The sequence below is a fragment of the Staurois parvus genome, unplaced genomic scaffold (assembly GCF_062004578.1).
Source record: "Staurois parvus isolate SC_StPar_1 unplaced genomic scaffold, SC_StPar_1.0 ptg000437l, whole genome shotgun sequence".
NCBI classification, from domain to species: domain Eukaryota; kingdom Metazoa; phylum Chordata; class Amphibia; order Anura; family Ranidae; genus Staurois; species Staurois parvus.
In genome coordinates this window covers 1,084,886-1,111,575 of record NW_028318233.1, presented here as the reverse complement: position 1 = coordinate 1,111,575, position 26,690 = coordinate 1,084,886, and the positions used below count along the sequence as shown (strand labels likewise).

At 45.4% G+C, this 26,690-nt stretch overlaps 2 protein-coding genes across 6 annotated transcripts in view; one reads left to right on the top strand and one right to left on the bottom strand.

The window, feature by feature from the left end:
* Positions 1 to 12,572, bottom strand: part of SLC25A16 (solute carrier family 25 member 16) — a 59,483-nt gene extending 46,911 nt beyond the window's left edge. For both annotated transcript variants that reach the window (XM_089687752.1, XM_089687753.1), the window contains exon 1: positions 12,395 to 12,572. The gene's annotated coding sequence lies outside the window, so the exon portion shown is untranslated. The remainder of the gene's footprint in view (positions 1 to 12,394) is intronic.
* Positions 12,573 to 12,760: 188 nt separating this feature from the next.
* Positions 12,761 to 26,690, top strand: part of BLOC1S2 (biogenesis of lysosomal organelles complex 1 subunit 2) — a 31,347-nt gene continuing 17,417 nt past the window's right edge. For 2 of the 4 annotated variants that reach the window (XM_089687751.1, XM_089687748.1), the window contains exons 1-2: positions 12,855 to 13,074; positions 24,819 to 24,969. In XM_089687751.1, the coding sequence (XP_089543877.1) occupies positions 24,885 to 24,969 (85 nt within the window). In that variant the 5' untranslated portion in view covers positions 12,855 to 13,074; positions 24,819 to 24,884. The other 2 variants (XM_089687749.1, XM_089687750.1) reach the window with 2 other exon arrangements.

Sequence of the window (26,690 nt, the reverse complement as noted above, 5' to 3'; positions counted from 1 at the left end):
GGAGGAATAGCGTCCCATCATTGGTGTCAGTGGGAGGAATAGCGTCCCATCATTGGTGTCAGTGGGAGGAATAGCGTCCCATCATTGGTGTCAGTGGGAGGAATAGCGTCCCATCATTGGTGTCAGTGGGAGGAATAGCGTCCCATCATTGGTGTCAGTGGGAGGAATAGCGTCCCATCATTGGTGTCAGTGGGAGGAATAGCGTCCCATCATTGGTGTCAGTGGGAGGAATAGCGTCCCATCATTGGTGTCAGTGGGAGGAATAGCGTCCCATCATTGGTGTCAGTGGGAGGAATAGCGTCCCAACATTGGTGTCAGTGGGAGGAATAGCGCCCCAACATTGGTGTCAGTGGGAGGAATAGCGCCCCAACATTGGTGTCAGTGGGAGGAATAGCGCCCCAACATTGGTGTCAGTGGGAGGAATAGCGTCCCAACATTGGTGTCAGTGGGAGGAATAGTGTCCCAACATTGGTGTCAGTGGGAGGAATAGTGTCCCAACATTGGTGTCAGTGGGAGGAATAGTACCCTGTCAGTGGGGGGAGGAATAGTGCCCCATCGTTGGTGTCAGTGGGAGGAATAATGCCCCATCATTAGTATCAGTGACACCAATGATGCGGCACTATTCCTCCCACTGACACCAATGACACTTGCTGACCCCTGTTGCAGTATGGTGCTGCTGCAGCCAGCATATGTGGTTGCAGCAGCACCTCTGCACACTTACCGGCTTTTCCCTCACTCGATTTTCGCGGGTCCGCTCGGCTTCGCCTCCTCGCCCGTGATTGGCCGCCTGTGTACCTTTCCTGAGCTACAGTTCTGGCGGCCAATCACCGGTGAGGAGGCGGAGCCGAGCGGCAGGAGTGAGGGAGTGGCCGGAGTGACGGAAGGAGCAGCGCTTCCTGGATGGATCATCGTGGGAGCCAGGTAAGAGACAGCAGCCCTCTGCCCACCCCTGTACTTAGTGTCCCTTCTGTCGGAAGGGGGGGGGGGCGGCGACGCGCCCCCCTTGACGGCGCGCCCCACTATTTGAGGAGCACTGCTGTAATATGAGTTGTAAACAGAAGAATTGTTACTTTGTAGAACACATAAAAGTAGATCTACAATATTCACACACAAGGAATTTCTGACCATTAAACCCTCAGTTGTTTGAGTTTAACACACTGAGAAGAAGGAAATAAATATTCTCCAGCAGACAGTTTGGTAAAATACTTACCCCAACACTTGTCACTTACAACTGTCAGCGCTGCTGGCTGATACTCTCTCAGTGCTGCTTCTCTGAACTTCCAGTCTCACCACCCCGCCTCCTACAGCTCTCTCTCGTCCCACCAGGCGACCTGAGTTACCAGCCGGACAGCCAAACAAAGCCGGAGTCAGCTCTTCTTTATCATAGACCAGAAGCAATGACCTGACAGCGCCACTTTTAAAAAACTGACAGCAAGTGCAGACGAGGGATTGGGGGTCTCATAGACCCCAGATTCCTCTATAAAAAGAAATGTCATGTGTCTATTGCTGTCACAGGGGATGTTTACATTCCTTGTGACAGCGATAAGAAAAAAGAATTAAAGTGACAGTGAAAAAATAAAAAATAATTAATCATTTTTAAAAAGTGCACCCGTTAGTCCTGCACTCACGCAAACAGCGATTGTCCCACACGTGAGGTATTGCCACAATTGTCAGATCATGGGCAGTAATTCTAGCACCAGACCTCCTCTGTAAATCTAAAGCGGTAGCCTGTAAAGGCTTTTAAAGCGTTACATATGAATAGTAACATGTTTGCCGTTGCACGGGCGTGTGCAATTTTAAAGTGTGACATATTTATTATTATATTATTTACAGGGTGGATAAAAATCAATGATTTTTTTTAAAAAATCAGATTTTTTTGATATAAAATCGGATTTTTTTTAAATAAAATGCTTTTTGAGGAAAATATATTACCATCCAAAGGTTATTCCATCATGAAATAAAGATTAGTTTAATTATGTAGAATAAGGCTGTATATGTTTAATGTTTTTGGTAAATAAATTCCATTAATCCATTCACAATGTCATGCTCTTCCAGAGGTTTTTGTAAGATTATTGGGCAGTTTCTCTGCCTACAAGATATTATCACAGATGTTTGGTTTACTTTTGCAGTTCTCAAAACTGAATTTGACTCAGCGGAGATCACATGCCTCTTCTTCACAGCAAAAATGTAATAACATGAACAGAGTTAAGAAAAAGACCTTAATCCTAACTTCTACAAACCTATGAATACAGAATCAACCCCTTCAGTGCTAAGTTTCAAGAAATTCAGTGAATAGAATAGAAACAATATTTTTCTGATTGGAGTAGAATAGATCTGCACAAGAAGAAAGTGAAACTAAGTGTGAGGAGGAAGGGGCTGACAGTCTAAGTTTCTTAAAATATATATATTTTGTTTAGCCAAATTAGTTAACAAACATGGATGTTTGTTTAAGCAAATAACATATGCTGGAATGTTATTGTTTCAGTTGAATAAATCTATTTAAATTATTATTAAGGTAATGATTATATTTCTCCTTCCTAAGTACAACAGAAAAGTTGTCCAAATATGAATGATTAACCTATTAAACTGGGGATAAAAAAAACTAATACGAAAAGTTGTTATTCTAAAAATCTTCATCTACTTGCATATTAAAGTTATACCAGCAAGAATTAGTCTTTATGTAGAAAACTATGATTTAAATCAAATCCACCCTGTTTATTTATATCTATTTACTCGCCATACCATCATCTTTTACATTTGACATAAAAATTGGGTTATGCATTGTGGGTTTTTTTTGCGATAAAATTAAAAAAAAAGTGTATTTTTTCCAAAAATTGCGTTCGAAAAAAATGCTGTGCAAAGATCAAGCAACATAAAAAAAAAACAAACAAAAAAAACAAAACACCAATTATATTCTCTAGGGCCTCTGCTTTAAAAAAATATATAATTTTGGGGGGTTCTAAGACATTTTTTCTGCCAAAAATACTGATTTTAAAGGCAAAATAGTCTTTATTCTATTTTACAGCAACGTTAACAATACAAAACGTGAGAAATAATAATAGCATGGACAAATAAATGGATAGAAAGACAAGAATGTGTGTGTCAATGGTCCGTGTGGATGAATAAAAATAAAACTAAACACCAACGAAATGGAAGTGTTTCAATAACACATATTGCGAAGCCTGAAGATCAACTCCTGCCTAATCTTGTTCTATCATACAAGAGGCTCTACGAAAGGGTCTGGGAAACCAATCAAGCATCCGGGCTAGTAACATAGCTCTATAATAAAGCTCAAAGTCTGGTAAACCCACTCCGCCTCTGAGTTTCGGGTAAGTAGCTAACCTATATTTTAACCTAGAGAACCCCCAGTGCCAAATAAATCTAATGGAAAGGGAGCGTAGAGAAAGAAAGAAAAGAAAGAAAAGAAAAGAAAAGGAAAGAAAGAAAAGAAAGAGAAAGAAAGAAACTCTTAGGGACAGCAATCGGCACTGTCTGAAAATAAAGTAACTTGGGTAAGGTATCCATTTTGAGGGTATTGATGCAACCGAATCAGGGCATAGCAGAAGCACCCCATGAAGCCAGATCTTTTCGGATATGTGAAAGCAAGAGTAAGTAATTAAGGGAATATAGAGCAGAAAAATCAGCAGAAATCATGATCCCCAGGTATGTAATAGCCTTTAGGCACCATTGAAAAGCAAAATTAGAGTGTAAGTCCGCCAACACATGGGCCAGCAAAGATATATTTAACGCCTCCGTTTTAGAGATATTGAGTTTGAAGTTACTATATATACCAAATCTGTGGAGGAGACTGGGGAGTGAGATAAGTGGCTGTTGGACGTAAACTAGAAGGTCATCTGCGTATAAGGATAATTTGTGATGTGCGGAGGGCGTGCAGATACCCAAAATTGAGTCATTAGCTCGTATGGCTCTCGCAAGGGTTCTGAAGGGTGTTGGATACGCCAGACGTCCACTAAATGTAAGTCATACAAAAGCAACTTAATTTGCGATAAGACCGACGGGGATAGAGAAGACCTACCAGCGGAGGTGTCCAAGTCTGGAGAGAGAGCCACATTGAAGTCCCCTCCTACAATGAAACAGGGACTCCCAAAATCAGACAGCTTAGAGAGGACAGATGCAAGAAATGGAGCCTGATCCTGATTGGGAGCGTAAACGTTCACTACAGTAAAAACAAAATCTTGAAATTTCAACTTAAGAAAAAAGGTAGCGACCGGCTGGTGAGTCCAATTAGTGAGTCCAAGACCTCCGTGGCCGAAGGTATGATGAAAAGCCATGGACACCACCCTAGATCTGGCCCGCGGGTTAGTACTACGATACCACTGAGCATAGTAAAGATTACGGAGGACAGGGACACCATCGGAGCGAAAATGAGTCTCCTGAAGGAGCAAAATCTGCGATCCATGTTTATGGAAATGATAAAGCATCTGGCTCCGCTTCTCCAGAGTGTTAAAGCCCCCACAATTAATAGAAGAAAATGTAATCGGAGTCATATTTCTCCGTGGTCACCGACAGCGCTCCGCGAAGAACCCCCCTCCCGACCCGTTAGGAAAGAAAAGAGAAAAAAGAAAAAAAAAGGGGGAGGGGAGGGGGGAGGAAGAGGGGTAAAGGTGGGGGTGGTCAGAGGCGCATGTATCTGACCCCGACCCAGGCCTCTCACGGGCCAATAACAACCACAAAGGGGATCATCCCTTGTGAGAATGACCCCCCCTCTGCAAAACGTGTTCAGAAAACCCTCAAACAGGCATGACAAAATGAGCCCCCTCCCCTAACAGATAAATACAACATGGTAAGAGCAGGACGTGAATGAATCAAACAAAACAAAGGCCCAAAGCCCCTGAGCCTATAGGTCGAAGGCATCCCCGCATGCCACAACAAACCTCAGTGGCGGCACCCAGGAAGTTGCCTCCAACCACAGCCCCAGGGTACATGGAAAAAAAAAAAAAACAACAGGCACAAATATAATTCACAGATCAAACGAGAATGACCAACAGAGTGCATGAAAAACTGTAGAACAAAAATGAGAAGGGGAGAAAAACCTCCCATGGTACGTGGTTAGGAGATCAGCCCTCTGGAATCTTCTGGGAGGAGGATCAGGGACGTTTCTTCTTCTTTCCCTCGGACCGCTGCCAAGATGAGGGAAATGGAAGGCCTGGTGTGAAAGGGCCAGTCTGGGAGGGACACCTGAGGTAGTTCAAACACCCCGAGAAATGTGGGCAGATCCCCGAGAGTGAGAAATTGTGCGGATTTGCCATTCTGCGAGGCGTGGAGTTGAAACGGGAACCGCCACTGGTAGCGAATATGCCTCTCCTGCAACATCAGGGTGAGAGGACGCAAGACCCTGCGCATGGCCAGAGTCTGGTGCAAAGGTCGGGGAGGAGCATCACCGGCACCTCATTGAATAGGATGGTATCCTGCATGCTGGCTGCACGCATAATGGCGTTCTTTACCTTTAACCTCCCTAGCGGTATGATTATTTCAGATTTTTGGTGCTGAAAGCGGTACCATTTTTTTGCATGGAAATATGTATTTTTTTTATTGTAGGCTGTAATTTTTAGGAAAAACTCACTGAAATCTGTCCGAACAAGAGTCTAGTAAGCATACCGGGTATGATAAAATTTGAAACACAAAATCATAAATTATAATTTAATAAATAATCATAAAAATAATATAAAAATAATAAAAAATTTAATTCAATAATATAATCAAACCAAAAACACTGAAATGTGAAATAGAGCGCCAAGTTCGCACATTGCTGAGCTCAGTCGCAAAATCGTTTTCAGTGTCTGATGACAAATTTCCCCCACGAATCATTATCACTCAATTCTGCAAGTGGTTCTGATTTACTACCGCTGTTCTCTAGCTGATCTAAACCGCTTTTGACCTAAAGGGACACTTTTTGGACGCCGTGGACATTTCTCAGTTTCCAGGCAGAAAGAACAGACAAAATGCAGGCAGGGCGCAGGACAAAGCACTAGGGACAATATGTATGTGAAATTGGTTGAGACAGCAATGTTTTACTATGTAAAATGTAAAAAAAAAAAAATGACATTTTTTAAAATTTTTAAATTTCCCGGCGGCGGCGCCCGTACGTCCCGACGTCACAGGGACAGGACACAGAAGCCGGATGCCGGCATCGGCCGAAGGAGATGGCCGGGGACGCTGCAGGGGACACATCGTGGGAGCGCAGGGTAAGGTAAGTGAAGAACACTTGCCGGAGCAGTGCCGCAGGGTAAGCCCGAGTGTAGCTCGGGGTTACCGCTTTTGGTACTGAAATGTTACCCCGAGCTACACTCGGGAATACCGCCAAGGAGGTTAACTAGTGAACCCTGCATAGTGTATCCTGAACAAAAGATGGATCAGGGTTTCTGGGGCCCATGGTACGATGTACGCAGTCCAACTCAATATAGGTATCCTTAGGTTGCTGGAGTAGTTGAGTGAATATGGCGGTAACCGTGGCAGCCAAATTTTTAGGTTTAATGGATTCTGGAATGCACTTGATCTGGATATTATTATGGCAGTTCCTGTTCTCAATGTCATCTTGTTGGTACATGAGCTGATGTATTAAGACCGTATGAGAATTAAGGGTCTCTTCATGGGATTGTAAGGCATTACATAGGCCGTCGGCGGTATTTGCAATCTCTTCCATACACACACAGATATCTTGTTTAAGATCAGAGATTTCCTGTTTGTACGTATATTCAATACGTTTCACACAAAAGTTCAAAATCATCTTAGATAGATTTGATGTAAGTTTGTAGGGACTACATGTTGGACTGCAGGTCCCAGCCATCCTCAGAGCAGAGAGATGCTGGGGAAGGGCTGCATGACCTCTGTGTGCCCTGTATGCTCTGTGCGCCCTGTATGCTCTGTGCGCCCTACAAATTAATGGCCGGATCCCCTTGTGGAGAGATGGAGCCCCGAGGGCTTACCTTGCTGCCGTCCTGGAGCCTAGAGTCCCTGGGGGGCGAGGAGGAGAGAGGTGCTGGCACCATGCCGCTGGCCGGCGCACCCGAGGCCTGGGTCAGGAAGCACTGTAAATTCCCACCGGAACTCCCCCCCGATATACTCCGGGGGGTCTGGTGTTGATGCTTGCCCATAAGGAGGGTGGAAGATAGCTTGCGAGGGAGAAGAAGCCTTAGTGGAAGGTCCGGGCCAGGAGCAAAGCAGATATGCTGCCTATTGCTCCATGCGCCTGGCCACGCCCCAAAAATACTTATTTTAAAATGTAAACAAAAAGTGCCAGAAATGGCCTAAAGCTAAAGTGGTTAATTAATGTAGCAGGCGTTTTTGCATTGAAGTCACTAGGGGAGGCGGTTTTGCACCAAAGTCCTCCGGATGCGGTTCTGCACCAAAGTCCACCGGATGCAGTTCTGCACCAAAGTCCAGGGCATGCGGTTTTGCACCAAAGTCCAGGGCATGCGGTTTTGCACCAAAGTCCAGGGCATGCGGTTTTGCACCAAAGTCCAGGACATGAGGTTTTGCACCAAAGTCCAGGGGATGAGGTTTTGCACCAAAGTCTATGGGACGCAGCATGCCATTATCGGCACCTTGTTTTCTATTAGCAAAATGCTGATAACCCTATTTTCTGTTGATAATTGCGCATCCCTAAAATAAACAGAAGTGACAGAAAACATTGTACCCGACTACTACCAAACAAACCAGGAACCTTTATTTACTGAATGACAATGTTACTTTAGCTACTAAAATGAAACTCCAATTATTTTCTATTCTTTGTTTACTTAGGGCCAGTTCACATGCTGATGTTTGGGCTGAAGCTGCACCACACCAAGAATAGTGCCTGTACTACTTCTGCTAACTCACTGCAACCGCATTGTTTGGTACTTCTGTACCATGCGGTCCAGTGTGGTCAAATGCACTGTTTGCGATCTGTGTTTTGGGTGTCATTAACTTAATGAAACCCTCTGCAAAATGCAACTGCAGTGCATTGTGAATGTGGTGCTGGAAACTGATTTTTACTCTTCTCTTCTCTGTCCAAAATGAACAGATTTAACATGGCATGTCAAATTAATAGGCAGCAATGCCTGTCAAACCTGGTCATACGTGTCAAACACTTGGCTTGCATTTGTGACACATTAGCCCCATTGTAAAATGCCAAATTCAAGAGGTTGCACTCTGAAAACATTTTCATCACAGGTCACTTTTCTCAGTAGTGTGAACCTAGCCTAAAGTTTTAACTGATAACATCACATGTGCAGCATCATGGCAAATGTAGAGCAAACAAAAGCCAAGATGGCAGTTCTTTACTTGTAAAGTATAAGAGGGTTTAGCTCTGCTTAAAATCGATATTTAAACTTTTTTTTTTATAAATGGTCCTTCTGCAGGCTCAGGCCATAATGTATGTACCACATACTAGCACATTATGACAACCTTACCTTTTAAATGGAGCCCTGCAGCGCCATGTTGTCACCACTGCCGGCACTTTCATCTTCCTTTCAGGGCTTGCGCTCTCCGGCCATTTGAATGGCCAGGCTGCGGTGATGTCACTTGTATGAGAGTCATGATCACAGCACTCTCTGCACTGACAGCACACTCACTAACCGAGAATGCAGGGCTACTGCACATGCGATGGTGACGTCACTGGCTGCAGCTGTTCTGAATATCTCCTTAATGGCTCAAGGTTAGAAGATATTCACAGTACCCACAATTAGGCTTTAGTAGAAGCTCACCTGTAGGTACAAGTATATAAATGGACTTTACTACCACTTTACCCACTTGACGACTGCCCCATAGTAGATATTCTGCTACAGGGTGGCCACGCTGTGCAGAATCACGTAAATAAACACGATTCTGCACTGCCTGGTCACTGGTGCGCACTGCTTCAGCTGATCAGCGGGTGCCGGCCAATGGATGATTGCCGGCACCCGCCAATCATCTAGGAGACTGACAGAACAGAGCTCTGCCTATGTAAACAAGGCAGAGCTGTGTCCTGTCAGAGGCGATGTGCTGGATTCTCCTTCCCTGAAAGGCAAGGAATAGAATATAGCACATTACCTAGTGACAACACCGACAACACCACAGTAAACATTATACATAGCTAGACACACAGTTAAACCCTTGATCACCCTAGATATTTAACCCCTTCCCAGCCAGTGTCATTAGTACAGCATCAATGCATATTTTTAGCACTAATCACTGTATTAGTGTCACTGGTTCCCACAAAGTGCTAGTTAGTGCCGAATTGTCCGCTGCAATATCGCAGTTCCACTATGAGCTGCTGATCACCACAATTACAAGTATAAAAAAGAAATACAAATTCAAGTAAGTATATATATATATATATATATATATATATAAAAACATTATTGTTTTTATTACAGATACTTATATAGCTCTGTCAATTTACGCAGCGCTATAGATATATATATATATATGTTATATGCTACTCATTCACTAATCCCACCACTACACTCAAGGATGATGATCCACCTGTGAGGGATGTACCGTGTGCATTGCTGATTACCTGGATTGCTGGTCATATACATGCGCAATTTTAATGCGCGGTCGGTGAGTGCGCATTTCTCCTATACGTTTCCAGTCACCTATTTTGCATAAGGAAGATTCTCACTCCATTTTCCCCTTATGTTTTGGATGTATATGAAGATTTCACGAACTTAATGATACATATCACAGCGCTGCACTTTATTGTTATATGATTTATGATACAAGGTTTTGTGATTCCTTTGAGTGTCCTAGCAGCTGATCTTATGAGCGCTCGCTTTATATCTTTATATATATGTATTGTACATTCACATCAGTCCCTAACCCACAAGGGCTGTAAAATCTAAAGTAAAAAGAGCAAACAGGTGGCGCAAACACCTAGTGCAGTGGTGGGCAACCTTTTTTTTCAACTGAGCCAAATCTCGCCAAAACCACGATTGAAATTTATTTTGAGAGCCACATTTTTAAAACTGAAAATACATCCCCCATATAGTAATTCATCCCCCATAGTAATTCATCCCCCATATAGTAATTCATCCCCCATATAGTAATTCATCCCCCATAGTAATTCATCCCCCATATAGTAATTCATCCCCCCTATAGTAATTCATCCCCCCTATAGTAATTCATTCCCCATATTGTGTCAATTCACTTACCTTTGCTCCGCGCGTTCCTCTCGCTGTGTTCCCGCGCCGTTCCGGTCTTCAGGGCGGACTGTGAGAGGAGAGGAGTTCGTCACGCTGCCCCGCCTACATCCTGACAGCCAATGTTTGCCACGCTCCGCGGGCCGGATTAAAAGGTCCGCCGGGCCGTAGTTTGCCCATTGCTGGGCTAGCTGCATTGTCCTGACTTTTGGGGCGGCCGCCCGGCACACAGAACAGCCGCATTTTAGTGTGTAAAGAGCCGCATGTGGCTCGCGAGCCGCGGCTTGCCGACCACTGACCTAGTGCATTATCCAAGGTTTATTAGAAAGTCAAAAAGACGAAAACATACTCACAGACTCACTGACGCATTTTGGGGATGAGTCCCTTTCCTCAGAGCTAATCTGATTAGCTCTGAGGAAAGGGACTCATCCCCGAAAGGCATCAGCAAGCAGACCAAACTGACAGTCGGAACACCCTGCCCACTGTTGTGGCCATCTCGATTTTCACACTAAGCTTTACAAACATGCTATGTCTGTGAGTATGTTTTCGTCTTTTTGACTAATAAACCTTGGATAATGCACTAGGTGTTTGCGCCATCTGTTTGCCTATGGATAGCATCCCCAAAATGCTATCCATAGGCCACCTTTTGCTGCGGTTCCCCTGGCTTCATTTTGACAGTTGATTCCTGGAGTGCTGGAGAGTGCACACGTACAATCTAAATTCCCTAACTTACATTCCCTTATATATATATATATACTTTAGACAGGACCTAATTAACCTACCAGCATGTCTTTGGAGTGGGGGAGGAAACCGGAGTACCCGGAGGAAACCCACGTAGGCACAGCGAGAACATGCAAACTCCAGGTAGGTGGTGCTGTGGTTGGGATTTGAACCAAAGACCCTAGTACTGCCAGGTGGAAGTGCTAACCATTTAGCCACTGTGGTGCCCCATAATAGTTTGTAGATGCTATAACTTTTGCACAAGCCAATCAATATACGGCTATTGGAATTGTTTTAACAAAAAGGCAGAATATATATTGGCCTAAATTTATTAAGAAATTGATTATTTATTTATTTTTTATTGGATATTTTTTATAGCAGAAAGTAAAAAATATTGTTTCTTACTTTCAAAATTTTCAGTTTTTTTGGTTTATAGCACAAAAATTAAAAAAACCCAGTAGTGGTTAATGACCACTAAAAGACAATTCTATTTGTGGGAAGAAAATGACAAAATTTCATTTGGGTACAGTGTATGTAACTATATTCACCCTGAGGTCATCACAGAGGACAAGGGGGCACTCTTTACGTCTGGAGGAAAAGAAATGTAATCTCCAAACACAGAAAGGTTTCTTCAGTGAGAGCTGTGAAAATGTGGAATAGACTCCTTCAAGAGTTGGTTCTGGCCAGCTCAGTGGATTGCTTTAAAAAGGCCTGGATTATTTCCTAGATACACAGAATGTAACTGGTTACTAACATTTATAGGTAAAGTTGATCCAGGGAATATCCGATTGCCTCTCGGGAGATCAGGAAGGATTTTTTTTCCCTGCATGAGCAAATTGGATCATGCTTTCTGGTTTTTTTGCCTTCCTCTGGATCAACGGTGGGTATAGGATAACTTTTTTTTTTTAATGGTTGAACTGGATGGACTTTTGTCTTTTTTCAGCCAGACTAACTATGTAACTATATTGCATGACTGTGTAATTGTCAAAGTAAAGCAGCGCTACATAGCAAAAAATGGCCTGGTCGTGGGGGGTGTTTAAATCTTCTGGAGGGCAAGTGATTAAAAGTATAACAAAAGGGAAAACTTTTTTTGGGGGGGGATTAGAACACCTGTCAGGTGTCTATTGTTGTCTGTCCTGGCAAGCTCCTAATTTATCTTTGTGATTGTTATCACCACAAGGAAATCCCATATTTTGGGTTGTCACCAAAGTAGGAAGAGAGGGGATGTTTTCCACTGGGGGACACTACTTCCTGTGTTGGCTATAGGGCAGGAAGTGCAGTGAAATCTCCCCAATGGGACACAGATGGCAAATTCAAAATGATGAAAAAGTTTTGCCTTCAGTTCTACTTTACAAAGAAATTGTCATGTAAGGTGTCAGCTTCCTCAAACATGCCACTTGTAGAGATCACAGTGCAGACTGATAACAGGTAATGGCACACAGCTGGAACTTGGACCTGTCATCTGTACTTGTACAGCAGGGCAAGGGCACAGCTACAGTAGAAGGACATACAGCACCCTCTTTACTGTCCCCAAAAATAACTCTTTGACTTACCTTAAGCCAACAAAATAGGAAGTGACGGCATCACGGAGCTGTCATGGTGGTAGCAGTTTATGCCAGAAGCCCACATGAGCTCAGCTCTGACACCAGCCAGCACCAGCACTATCCAGCACCGTTCCACTGCGCGGCAGTCAACAGCCAGGAGCCCAGGTGACCTCAGATAGCACACACGATTAGACAGAAGAGAGCCGCTTACAATACAAAATACTGTCCTCTACGAAGATTATACAACCAATAGGCGCCGCCATGTTTCCGGAGACCAAGACTGATTAAATTCTGCAGGGTAATCTAACATAAAATGTCCCCATGATGAAGACACTGATATGCACATAAAGTCCCCATTACAGCCAAAAAGTTACTTCTCGTGGAAAGCTATTGGTTAAAACAGTGACCGTGGGAGGGGCACATCGGGTCATGTGATCGTGTCTGGAACACGTGGTTTGTGCAGGTGATGTAAATACAGGTTATGAGGGTATTATTACATTGGACTGTAGATATTGTAGCCCTGGCGGCCATAGTATGGCGAGTCTGAGATGTGCTGCATATTAATTCAAAAGTGTCCTGTGGTGTCATGTGACCAGCAACATCGCAACCAGGAAGTGTGACGAGACCAGTGAAAGACGAGGAGGGAAGCTGCCAGGAGTTGTGCAGCCATCAGGGCTTGTATAGAAAAGGTACCCTGGGGAAGGGGGGCTGTGAGAGAAGACTGGTCACCATGGGGGAGGGGACAGGATATCGTGTGACATGAGGAAGGACACCCCGGGGGGGAGGGGGGGCTGTGTGCAATGCGGAGCATGGTATGTGATTATTTTATATACACTCATCAGCCAAAACATTACGACCACTGACAGGTAAAGTGAGTAATATTGATTTTCTCATTATAATGGAAAGTGTGTGTGTGGGGATACGAGGGGCGATCAAGTCAAACTGGGACTTTTGAGTTTATATAGTAAAATAACAAATTTGAAGGAGTAAAAACTGCATTTATTTTTTACATACTCCCCTGCTACGTTTATACACTTATCCCAGCATTCATCCAATGTCTGGAAAGCTTCAGCATGGACAGATTTGTCAGTATGCCTGAGGCATCCTTGGACAGCCTGCTTCACTTCGTCATGATTGTGTTCACCATTCCCACAGAAAGATTTGATTCTTGTGCAATTTCACGACAGGTTATGTGCCAATTATTCAGGATCAGGCATTGCAAACGCTAAATGATCACAGGAATTACTGCTGTGGTCTGGGAACCACCACAGCCGGGATCATCACTGACGGACGTACTGCCATCTTTGAGACGTTTACTCCATGCATATTTTTTACTGCGGATGAGCGTCCTATCACTGTGCTTTAAGTCTTCTGTAGATATCGGCAGGTTTTACGCCTTCATTCACAAGAAACCTCATAAGCACACGCTGTTCCATGTACGCACCAACACTGTTGTCTGCCATCTTGATTACCTGTCAGTGGACTGGCCTGCAACATGTGCGCCGCCTATAAGTAATAGGACACACTTGCCACTAGTACCGCCATGCTGGCATCCCTTTTTCTCAGGGTGGATAAAAATCAATGATTTTTTTAAAAAAATCTGATTTTTTTTCATTTAAATCGGATTTTTTTATTTAAATCTGATTTTTTTGAATAAAATGCTTTTTGAGGAAAATATATTACCATCCAAAGGTTATTCCATCATGAAATAAAGATTCGTTTTTTAATTATGTAGAATAAGGGTGTATATGTTTAATTTTTTTGGTAAATAAATTCCATTAATTCATTCACAATGTCATGCTCTTCCAGAGGTTTTTGTAAGATTATTGGGCAGTTTCTCTGCCTACAAGATATTATCACAGATGTTTGGTTTACCTTTGCAGTTCTCAAAACTGAATATGACTCAGCGGAGATCACATGCCTCTTCTTCACAGCAAAAATGTTATAACATGAACAGAGTTAAGAAAAAGACCTTAATCCTAACTTCTACAAACCTATGAATACAGAATCAACCCCGTCAGTGCTAAGTTTCAAGAAGTGAAACTAAGTGTGAGGAGGAAGGGGCTGACAGTCTAAGTTTCTTAAAATATATATATTTTGTTTAGCCAAATTAGTTAGCAAACATGGATGTTTGTTTAAGCAAATAACATGCTGTAATGTTATTGTTTCAGTTGAATAAATCTATTTAAATTGTTATTATTAAGGTAATGATTATTTTTCTCCTTCCTAAGTACAACAGAAAGGTTGTCCAAATATGAATGATTAACCTATTAAACTGGGGATAAAAAAACTAATATGAAAAGTTGTTATTCTAAAAATCTTCATCTACTTGCATATTAAAGTTATACCAGCAAGAATTAGTCTATGTAGAAAACTATGATTTAAATCAAGCCTTACTGACTAGTGATTTAAATCCTGATTTAAATCAGTTTGATTTAAATCAAATCCACCCTGCTTTTTCTACCTGTAAATATAAAACTCCAGGTTTGACTTGAACACCCCTCGTATTAGGCAGCAAGTAAACATGTTGCCCCTGAAGTTGATGTGTGTAAAGCAGAAAAAAAAAACTGGCAAGTGTAAGGATGTGAGTGACTTTGATAAGAGCCGAATTGTAATGGCTAGATGACTGGGTCAGAGCATACCCAAAACTGCAGCTCGCGTGTGGTGTTCCGGGTCTGCAACAGTCAGGAATTACCAACAATGGTCCAAGGGAGAAGAACCAGTAACAGGGTCATGGCAGCCAAGGTTCACTGATGCACATGGAGAGTGAAGGCTGGCCTGTGTCGTCTGATCCAATAGAAGAGCTACCAAAGCTCAGATTGCCAAAAAAGTTAATGCTGGTTCAATAGAGAGGTATCAGAACACACAGTACATCACACTTTGTTGTGTATGGGGATGTGTAGATGCAGACTGGTCAGGATGCCCATGCTGAAACGTGTCCACAGCAAGAAGTGTCTACAATGGGTATGTGAGCATCAGAACTGGACCATGGAGCAATGGAAGAAGGTAGCCTGGTCTGATAAATTCAAGAATGGTCTGAGGAACATAACGAGTTCCAGGTGTTGACTTGGCCTCCAAGTTCTCAATCCAATCAACCATCTGCAGAATGTGCTGAAAATACTGATCTAATCCATGGAGGCCCCACCTCACAACTTACAGGACTTAAAGTATCTGCTACTGACCTGGTTCCAGATACCACAGTATACCTTCAGAGGTCTAGTGAAATCCAGGCCTCAACGGGTTACAGTGGGTGGTCATAATGGCTGATTTGTGTACATACATAGAAATCTCCAGTCACACTACTCAATATGGTTTATTTACTAAAGCTGGAGAGTGCAAAATCAGGCTCATTTCTGCATATAAACCATTTAGCTTCTAGCCTCAGTTTGTTCAGTTAGGCTTTGCAATAAAACATGGAAGCTGATTGGTTTATATGTAGAAGTGAGCCTGATTTTGCACTCTCCAGCTTTAGTAAATAAACCCCAATATCTCAGTCCAAACCATAATTTCATAATGTTTGCTTTGCAAAAGAATTATGTATGCTAACCAATTGTCATGTCATGCTCTGGACTTCCTGATGGTGACAACAGTGGGTCATACTTGCATCATATGTGTTAGCATGACCAATTGTATTCTCACTTTTGGCTCTTGTGATAGTTGTCACTCTATAACAGGCAGTGCCTGAACAAGATTCATGACCTCCTCACTAGGTTTTTTTTTTTTTGTTTTGTTTTTTAAAGCTGCATATTTAAATAGATTTGCAACATCTTTTAGACTACATAATGGGAGTTTAGTAATTTGGGTTTAGATCTGATTTAGAGACTTCCTTAAAATCAAACCTTTTGCATTTATAAATGAGCTTGGACATTCTGTGAACTCATCTCTAGTCAAACTCTGAACTTGCTTTCTTTTAATTCCAGTGAGTTGTGGGCCGGATCATTCTCAGCCTGTAGTTTACATAACAAATAGGCAGGCTGCAGGCCAGGAATGACCCTGCCTGCAGCTCATTGGAGTAAGAAAAGAGCGCAAGTTCAGGTAGAGGTGAGTTTGGAGATTCCCCGGCTCATCTCTACTCACATTCATCACACTGTCTTAGTGTTCATAAGCTTTTAAAATATTCACTATGTGCATGGGGGAGTATGTGACCCTCTTCCTCCCAGGATGCAATGTTCTCGCATTAATAATCACCAAACACTGTCTAATGCAGGAGGGTAGCTGATCATTAACCCTGTGTATATGGACCTTATACAGATTTTATGAGCAGAATAGGTAAAGTGACCAGTTCTCTTTAAAGCTGAACTCCAGACTTCCCTTTTTCTGAGTCCTCCGCTGTGTTGAAATTGATTGTCCTCAATTCCCTGCAAACATCTCTACAACATATTTGAAGCTGTGGCTGCTGACTTGAGCCTACCCTCATTTCCTGTCTGAATTACTTCAATCTTTATCAGTCACCTCTCTTCCTGATTCATACTGTCATTGGCATGCCTCCTAAGAAATTAGTTTTGTCTACCATTAATAATTTTTTCTCTTTGTCAGGTGTGGGCATGATCTTTTGGGATGGCGTCAGTTACTGTGCAGCTGTTCTCCAAGTATTATATAAAAGAACACACTACCAGTATCTCTTTAGACATGCATGTCCTTCCCTACTGGCTATTGGGTGCTGCAGACCTAATCGGTGCAGTCTTGGTCAAGCAACTGGATGGTAGATTGTATTTGATTTAAAAACTGTAGCTGCATGTTGAACCAGGGCGGAGGTAGAAGAAGGAAAGATATTATATTTATTTATTTCAGGTATTTATATAGCGCCGTCAATTTATGAAGCGCTTTACATATATTTTGTACATTCACATCAGTCCCTAACCCTCAAGGGGCGTATAATCTAAGATCCCTAACTCACATTCATACATACACATACTAGGACCAATTTAGACAGGAGCCAATTCACCTACCAGCATGTCTTTGGAGTCTGGGAGGAAACCGGAGTACCTAGAGGAAACCCATGCAAACTCCAGGCAGGTGGTGCCGTGGTTGGGATTTGAAGCAACGATCCTAGTACTGTCAGGCGAAAGTGCTAACCATTTAGCCACTGTGCTGCCCATACACGCACACACTAGTTTAACTCTAAAGGTGCACTCCAGTTTAATCTGAAAAGCAAACATTGAGTTGCATACAGGGAGTAGAACCTACCTTCCTATTACTCTAACCTTTCATCAAGGCATTACTGTTATACCCCAGCCAATCATGATGCCTTTTGTAAGTAATGTGGTGTAATGCCTATAAAATGTGCTGGCCTTGGGCCCTTGGTTTCCTTGGGGACTTTTACAGTAAAGCATCGCTGCCCATATGCCAGAAGCACGGGGAATGACCTAACGTCATTCCCTAGGCTAAGGAATACTTACAGAGTCACAAGATATAGCTAGAATTAGGCCGCTTGTATTAGTTGAGACTTGTTTGTGCAGTTATAAATGTTTAAAAAAGTATGTTACTTTATCTAGCCCCCAACTGGCGTGCTTATTTCCATAAGGTTTAAACATCTTGAACTTAGAGAAAACTTAGATGGTAGTATGTAGATAAGAGTTTGATGGTGTGTTTATTAGGCCTGCCGGATGGCATGATAGTGATAAGTGACTGGGGGTGACTCTGCTACCTCACAGATCCTTTCTGAAAAAGAGCATCTTGGAGCGGGTGAGGCGCTGCCCAGTCTGGGATTGTGGCCAGAGGCACTGAGTGGGGGTATTTAAGAGAGGCCTGGAGACGATGCGATCAGAAGCCATTCCACACATGAGTGGACGCTCTAACGCTGGGATTTTTGCCAAAGCTGCATGGACTCGTCAGTCGTGCTCCGGGCTTCTCCACGATCTAATGTGCACTGTGGTTTGATGAGGTCTCTTCCTTCCCTTCTTTCTGTAGCTTTGGTAATGTATTAAATCTATGGTGCGACTCTGTCAAAAGATTAGTTTATTTCATGCTGTAATACTCACATTACTATTGATGTGTGTTATTATGCAGATTGTGATGACCATAAGAAATATCCTCCTGTGTGATAATAAAAGTGGAGGTTTTGACAGTGCAAGAACATTGCAGTTGGATTCTGTTGTTTCTTGGGGTGCTGAGTGAATGCTGCATGACGTACCAAGGTAGTTTTACACTCGGTAGTGTGTCCCTCACAAGCTTAGAAACTATGGTGTGAGTGCTGGTTATGATTGTACCTGTGCAGTATGTGTGACTTGCTCTTGGTTTTTGTGTCCAGCCTTGCATTACATGTGGTGATCTGAGAAGCCTGCCTGTGTTAAGTTAAACAGCACAGACTTCAGGAAGTACACTCTCAATTAGGTACTTTTTGTAGTTTTGCTTCAGTCCCTTAAATGGACGTTAAATCAATTGGAATTCCTATTTTTAACAGTGCTGTAGTGTTTGCTGGATAGTTTTAGTTTTGAACATGTTTGTCAGGGATCCCGGGTCCTCGGCGGCGCGCGCATGCGCAGACCGCCGATCCGTCCCAGCCGGCGAGCGCAGAATCCTCGGCGATCGCGGCGGCCGCGCATGCGCAGTAGCGATCGCGGCCGCACCAATGGGAGAGCAGGGCGCCCTATTTAAAGCTGCCTGTGCATCTCCAAATTGCCGCAAGGTCTCGTTCCTGTTCCTGTAAGTACGCTCCTTGTTGCCAAACTCTGCCTGTCCTGTTTTATGCTGACCTTCTCCTGCTCTGACCCCGGCTCGTCCCTGACCATCCTTCTGCCTGACCTCCTGCACCGCGCTGCCCGCTACCTGCTGAACCTGGCTTGTGACCCCGACCATTCTCCGCTTACTCCCCCCGTACCACGCTGCCCGCACAATACCGACCCGGCTAGTCTGACCTCGCCTACTCCTGATAGCTGCCCATCCATCCCGCTCGGATCGGGATCTGTCATCCCATCCGTCCCGCTCGGATCGGGATCTGTCATCCCCTTCACAGCAGGCTCTACCCGGGCACATACCCTCAGCGGGACCCCTCTGCCACCGCCGGGGGTGCCCAGGGACGCGACCTGGTTTCAGTCTTGCACCAAGTCCATCCCCACCATCAGGGGCCCTGGTGAAAAGGCAGACTGGGACTTAGACTCCGCGTCCTGGGAAACCCCGTGCCGTGGACCACTAGAGATCCCGTTGGGCGGAGCCTGACAGTACCTTGCGGCCATGACTGAGCCTGGAAGGGGAACTTCCCCTCTGGACGACATCTGTCGACAGATGGAGACCCTTACACTGGGAATTAGGGGCCTACAGGAAGGTTATACGGTATTGGACAGACGCACGCAGTCCTTAGCTACCCCTACCAGGGGGTCTGGGGAACCCATTAGGAAGACTCCGGGGTTGTTACCCGCACCAGAACCCCGTGTCCCCGCACCGGAACGTTTTTCCGGAGACCGAAGTAGATTCAGGGCCTTTCGTAACTCCTGTCAGTTATACTTTGACCTCCAGCCTCAGACCTTTTCCTCCGAATCAGTGAGGGTAGGGTTCATTATTTCCCTACTACAGGGGGGACCCCAAGACTGGGCCCACCGTCTCCGAGAGAAGCGAGACCCACTATTGCAGTCAGTGACGGTATTTTTTGAGGCTATGGCCCTCTTGTATGACGACCCGCTGCGCACCGCAACGGCCGAGAAGGCCCTATATACACTCAGGCAGGGTCACCGGACAGTGGAGGACTATGCCGCCGAATTCAGGCGTTGGCATAGTGACTGCCAATGGAACGAGGCGGCTCTGCACCACCAGTTCCGCGTAGGGTTAGCTGAACCCCTGAAGGACGAATTGGCCCGAATAGACATACCTAGCACTTTGGAGGCCTTGATAGCTTTGACTATTCGAATTGACCGCCGGTTACGGGAACACAGGCAGGGAAGATGCAACCAAGGACAAGGATCAACTGGAACACCCCCTCAGGCCTCTACCCAGTTACAGCCGGCAGGCCAGAATCAGGTTGCCATGGATTCACCCGAGACCGGGCCATCGGGAAGGATCCGACCGACACTTACGCCTGAGGAACGCCAGAGGCGTCTTGCCAACCATCTCTGCCTCTTCTGTGGGGGAACAGGCCATGTGGTACGTACCTGTCCAGCCAAGAGGGGTAAGTGTTCCGCTGTTTTCTCTACAGTCACTTCTAACAGTGTGGGCAATACTAGCTATCTGGCGGTACCTGTGTCACTTCAGCTGCCGGGGAGAACAGTGGTGACCACGGCTATTGTGGATTCTGGGGCGTGTAGTTGCTTCATAGATTTAGACTTTGCAGTTCAGCAACAAATTCCCCTACAAACCAAGGAGGTGGGATTGAATATTTTTCTAGCAGATGGTTCATGTATTAAGTCAGGGGTGGTGGACCACGAGACCCCACCTATCCGTACTACCATATCGACCCATCATGAAGAACTCCTTCGGTTGGATGCCATAGCATCCCCACTATTTCCAATTATTTTGGGGCTCCCGTGGTTACGAGCCCATAATCCCCAGGTGGACTGGAAGGCGGGTTCTATGCAGTTCCTCTCCCCATACTGCCAGCAGCATTGCCTCCCTAAGATCTCCCCGATTCCACCGACTTTGTTGTGTCTAGAGACAGATGCAGAGCTGGCGCAAGTCATTCCGTCAGTTTACCATAATTTTCTGGACGTGTTTAGCAAGCGGGGGGCGGACATTCTCCCTCCGCACCGAGCTTATGACTGCCCAATTGATCTCCTCCCGGGGTCGGAAATCCCATTTGGGCGGATATTCCCCTTATCCGAGCGGGAGTTAGGGGTACTAAAGGAGTATATAGATGAAAACCTCCATAAAGGGTTTATTAGACCCTCCACGTCACCAGCCGGGGCGGGCATTTTCTTTGTGGAGAAAAAAGACAAGTCCCTCCGGCCCTGCGTAGATTACCGGGACTTGAATAAGGTCACAGTAAAAAACCGTTACCTGCTGCCACTCGTCCCCGAGCTGTTTCAGAGGCTGAAGTCAGCATCTGTCTTCACTAAACTAGACTTGAGAGGTGCCTATAATTTAGTTCGTATCAGAGAGGGGGACGAGTGGAAGACAGCATTCCGTACCAGATTCGGACACTTTGAATACTTGGTTATGCCCTTCGGCCTATGCAACGCCCCTGCCACCTTCCAACATTTCATAAACGATGTGTTCAGGGACTACCTAGATATCTTCGTCATTGTATACCTGGACGATATCCTTGTCTTTTCCCCAACCTTGGAGGACCATAGAGGTCACGTGAGGCGCGTGTTAGAACGGCTCCGCCAACACAGCTTATATGCCAAGGCAGACAAGTGCTGCTTTGAACAGAGTAGCATTTCGTTTCTGGGTCTAACCATCTCTCCCACGGGAATAGCCATGGATCCTCAAAAGGTTTCGGCCATTTTAGATTGGCCAGCCCCCGCCGATAAGAAAGCGGTCCAACGCTTCATCGGCTTCGCGAATTTCTACAGAAAGTTCATTAAGAACTTTTCGGGCCTAGTGTCCCCAATCACCCAGCTGACCAGGCAGGGGATTCGCTTCCAATGGACACCCGAGGCACAGAGGGCTTTCGAAGCCTTGAAGGAATTGTTTACGGCGGCTCCTATTCTGAGCCACCCTGATTCGTCCTTGCCATATATCTTGGAGGTGGACGCATCCGAGAATGCGGTCGGGGCGATCCTGTCCCAGAGGAAGGGCATCAAAGAACTCATGCACCCAGTGGCTTTCTTCTCCAGGAAACTGACTCCTGCGGAAAGGAATTATGATATCGGGGATCGGGAGCTCTTGGCGATTAAGGTGGCACTAGAGGAATGGAGATACTTGTTAGAAGGGGCGGTACACCCAATATTGATTTTTACGGATCATAAGAACCTAGAGTATCTGAGGACAGCTAAACGTCTGAGGCCACGTCAAGCCAGGTGGGCGCTGTTCTTTTCACGGTTCTTTTTCCATATAACCTATAGGCCAGGGTCTAAGAACACAAAACCAGACGCGCTCTCCCGCATGTTTGGGGATCCTGAAGAGAACCCCAAGCCAGACACTATCCTGTCCCCAGGAAATTTCTTAGTTCTCCAATCGGAGCTCCATTCTCAACTGCAGACCGCGTCCGTAGGAATGCAAGGTCCACCTGGGGTTCCCTTACTAAATAGGGAAGGACTTTTTTGGAAGGATGATCAGATTGTGGTCCCTGAGGAGGCCCGTACATTGGTATTAGGATACTGCCACGATCACCCGCTGGCCGGGCACTTCGGGGTACGTAAGACCTTGGAGCTGCTGCAGCGTACTTTCTGGTGGCCTAATATGGCCAGGGAGTGCGAAACCTACATTAAGACCTGTCCCGTGTGTCAGAGAAACAAACCCACTAGGAATATAGCTTGGGGTCTCTTGCGCCCATTACCCATTCCCGACAGGCCATGGACCATGATTTCCATTGACTTTATCGTGGAACTTCCACCTTCTCAGGACCACACAGCAATCTTCGTGATTGTGGACCGCCTGTCCAAGATGGCCCATTTTGTACCCTTAAAGGACACACCTACGGCCCTTGAAACAGCACGTGTGTTTATTAAGGAAGTAGTAAGACTCCACGGAATTCCCAGGGACATTGTATCTGACAGAGGGGTTCAGTTTACGTCCAGGTTCTGGAAAGCTCTATGTGAAACCCTGGGGATTAAGTTATCGTTCTCTTCTGCTTATCACCCACAGACCAATGGCCAGACGGAGCGTACAAACCAGACCCTAGAGCAGTACCTCAGGTGCTATACCACCTTCCTCCAAGATGACTGGGTTACTCTCCTGCCGCTTGCGGAATTCGCATATAATAATGCAAGTCACTCTGCTACTAGACAGTCCCCGTTTTTCGCAAACTATGGGTTCCACCCTGTATTCCTGCCAGATCTAATCCCAGAGGTTGCAGTCCCAGCCACGCAGGATATGTTGACCTTTCTGTCAACCAATAGCAAGGTATTGCGGGAAGCAATGGCAAAGGCCCAGGATGACAACAAGAGGGCGTTTGATAGGAAGAGAAGAGGGGAATTGAGTTTGCGGCCAGAGGACCAGGTTTGGTTGTCCACCGCAAATTTAAAAATGTCCTGCCCTTCAAAGAAATTGGCTCCCAAGTTCTTGGGGCCTTTCCGGGTCAAACGTAAGGTCAACGAGGTGGCATACGAGCTGGCACTGCCCGAATCTATGAAGGTTCATCCGGTCTTCCATGTGTCCCTGTTGAAACCGGCAACTCCAGACCCCTTCCCGGATCGAAGGTCTAAGCCACCGGAGGCAGTAGACGTGGATGGGGAGGAGGAATTTGAAGTTGAAGCTATCTTAGATTGCAGGAAGAGGGGAGGCCAAACTCAGTTTCTGGTTAAATGGAAAGGATATGGGGCGGAGGAAAATTCATGGGAGCCGGCCCAAAATGTGCACGCCCCAAGGCTTGTGCGGGAATTTTTTCGGAACCAGCCGTTGAGTAGGGGTCGGTTGGGCATCCGGAGGTTGCCCGTAGGGGGGGGGCAATGTCAGGGATCCCGGGTCCTCGGCGGCGCGCGCATGCGCAGACCGCCGATCCGTCCCAGCCGGCGAGCGCAGAATCCTGGGCGATCGCGGCGGCCGCGCATGCGCAGTAGCGATCGCGGCCGCACCAATGGGAGAGCAGGGCGCCCTATTTAAAGCTGCCTGTGCATCTCCAAATTGCCGCAAGGTCTCGTTCCTGTTCCTGTAAGTACGCTCCTTGTTGCCAAACTCTGCCTGTCCTGTTTATGCTGACCTTCTCCTGCTCTGACCCCGGCTCGTCCCTGACCATCCTTCTGCCTGACCTCCTGCACCGCGCTGCCCGCTACCTGCTGAACCTGGCTTGTGACCCCGACCATTCTCCGCTTACTCCCCCCGTACCACGCTGCCCGCACAATACCGACCCGGCTAGTCTGACCTCGCCTACTCCTGATAGCTGCCCATCCATCCCGCTCGGATCGGGATCTGTCATCCCATCCGTCCCGCTCGGATCGGGATCTGTCATCCCCTTCACAGCAGGCTCTACCCGGGCACATACCCTCAGCGGGACCCCTCTGCCACCGCCGGGGGTGCCCAGGGACGCGACCTGGTTTCAGTCTTGCACCAAGTCCATCCCCACCATCAGGGGCCCTGGTGAAAAGGCAGACTGGGACTTAGACTCCGCGTCCTGGGAAACCCCGTGCCGTGGACCACTAGAGATCCCGTTGGGCGGAGCCTGACAATGTTGCTTTCACTTGTTGCCTGATATTGCTCATAAACTTCCTAGACTGTCTAGGGGTTGTGTATTTTCATAATGTCATGTATTGACTCACTGTATATTTTCATGTCTACCATGTCATCCTGTAAATGTTGGATAATACAAATTGATACTGAAAAAAATTAATTGCAACACTTGCATATCTTCGTAGCTTTTTGAGTATTCATTTGTAAATCGTTACTCTTTCTTTATTTGCAACAGGTATTTCTTTTTTCCATTTAGCTATATTATACAACAACTCGAAGGCTGTGACAAGTTACCTTTGGTATGGCAGCTCTGGAAGGTGCAGAAAAACTGCCTTCTGAAGAGCCAACTGTAGCTTCTGCAGCATCTCAGGCACCTACATCTCAGGGTGAATATTTTATTAGTAACCCTTGTGTTTTGTTATGCTATGGTATTTAAAGAGAATCTGTCATTTTACCAATTCAGAACATAGTGAAAGATTCTCCTGTTAGCCTACCCATGATTCCCCCTCTACTGTGCAGTACTTGCTACTTCGCAGCCCCTGATAATCATCCCAGCGCTTCTGAGCACTAATGTTTAAACCCAAATGATGTCATAATTGGAGGAGGATGACATCATCAACCCTGTGTAAACAATGCCTACACAGGGCCTGATCTTGACTCCAATGGAGTGACAGGGAGCATGCAGAAGCTGGGTAAAGTGGGTTGAAATTGGGCTCTCAAAAGACTGCTACTTTTCCCTGAACGGGTAAAGTGACAGATTCTCTTCCCTCTTGATTCAGCAATAATATAAAGTAACATTAGCTTTTTAAATGTTATCTGATATAAGTTATCACAGTACTACCCCATTGTTACATTTTGAGACACACAATGGGGGGGTTTATAAAAACTGGAGCAGCCAGAATGCGGAGCAGCTGTGCATGGCAACCAGTCAGCTTCTGTCTTCCATTTTCAAAGCTTAACTAAACAAGCTGAAGATAGAAGCTGATTGGTTGCCATGCACAGCTGCTCCACATTCTGTTTGCTCTAGTTTTGATAAAAGCCTTCCAATGTGTGTTACAGTTTATAGGATTTCCCTTATCCAGCACCATCATCATAAAACAGATACCTGCACACCAGGTCCTTCCTCAGTGTAGATACCTCAGGTGTCAGGAATGCCTGATTGCTTTGAAAAACTCTTTTTTTTGGGTCTATTATGTCTGTAGACTGCTTATTTTTCTTTGTCTCCTAAGCCTCACTATTGTTCAGTAAGGCTGACTATCAGTAATGGGCCTGTAAGGAAGCTTAGGAGACCGGTACAGGCAGGGTGAAACTCCCCTGACCCAAGTTCTTACTACCTGGGCTGTTAAGGCATCCAAGGTAAGTACACTGCAGAAAGTAACTGACATTTCCATTACCTGGGAGTGCTTTCTCTGTGCCAACAGCTCTAGATTAGGTAAGTATAACTTGCTTACATGCTTTATGAACTGTATATTTACAGGCACGCTTATAAATTTTAGGGGGGCTACAGTATCCGGACGGCTGACCACCGCTGGTGGCCATCCTGAACGGTATCTGGTCAGTGTTAACCTTCATTTTTATCTTCACCATTTATTGTTGTGTTACCCTTTGATACAATAAACTTAATGTCTACGGTATCACGCTATGTGGTGTCCCTTATTGGGCTCTCTTCATTGAGAGTCCCCACTTGCAGAACCTGTTCAAAGGGACCCCAGATGGTGACACGTTTGAGACTCTTGGAGTACCTACCCTGAGTTGTGATTGGAGGGTGTATGATCCTGACCTTCCCTTGGCAGCAGATGACCGCTACCTGATGAAACAGGATAATTTCACATGCGTATTTTTGATGTACTTCTGGTGAGTGCACACTTTTTTACCCTAGATCCACTGTGTGGTACACTGGAACCCTGCCCCATGCACTCATTAGGATCTGCTGGATCCCCACGTGGGCCCTCATTTATCTTGGGACTTTTTACTCACTCAAGTTCACCTCAGTGTGATCCGATACTCTGCACTTTATTTTATGCTATATTGTGTTGTCCTTATTTATGCTATTTTAGCACTGCAGCTTTATATGTATATGTATTCTGTTGGAAGGTTTGTTCTTGGT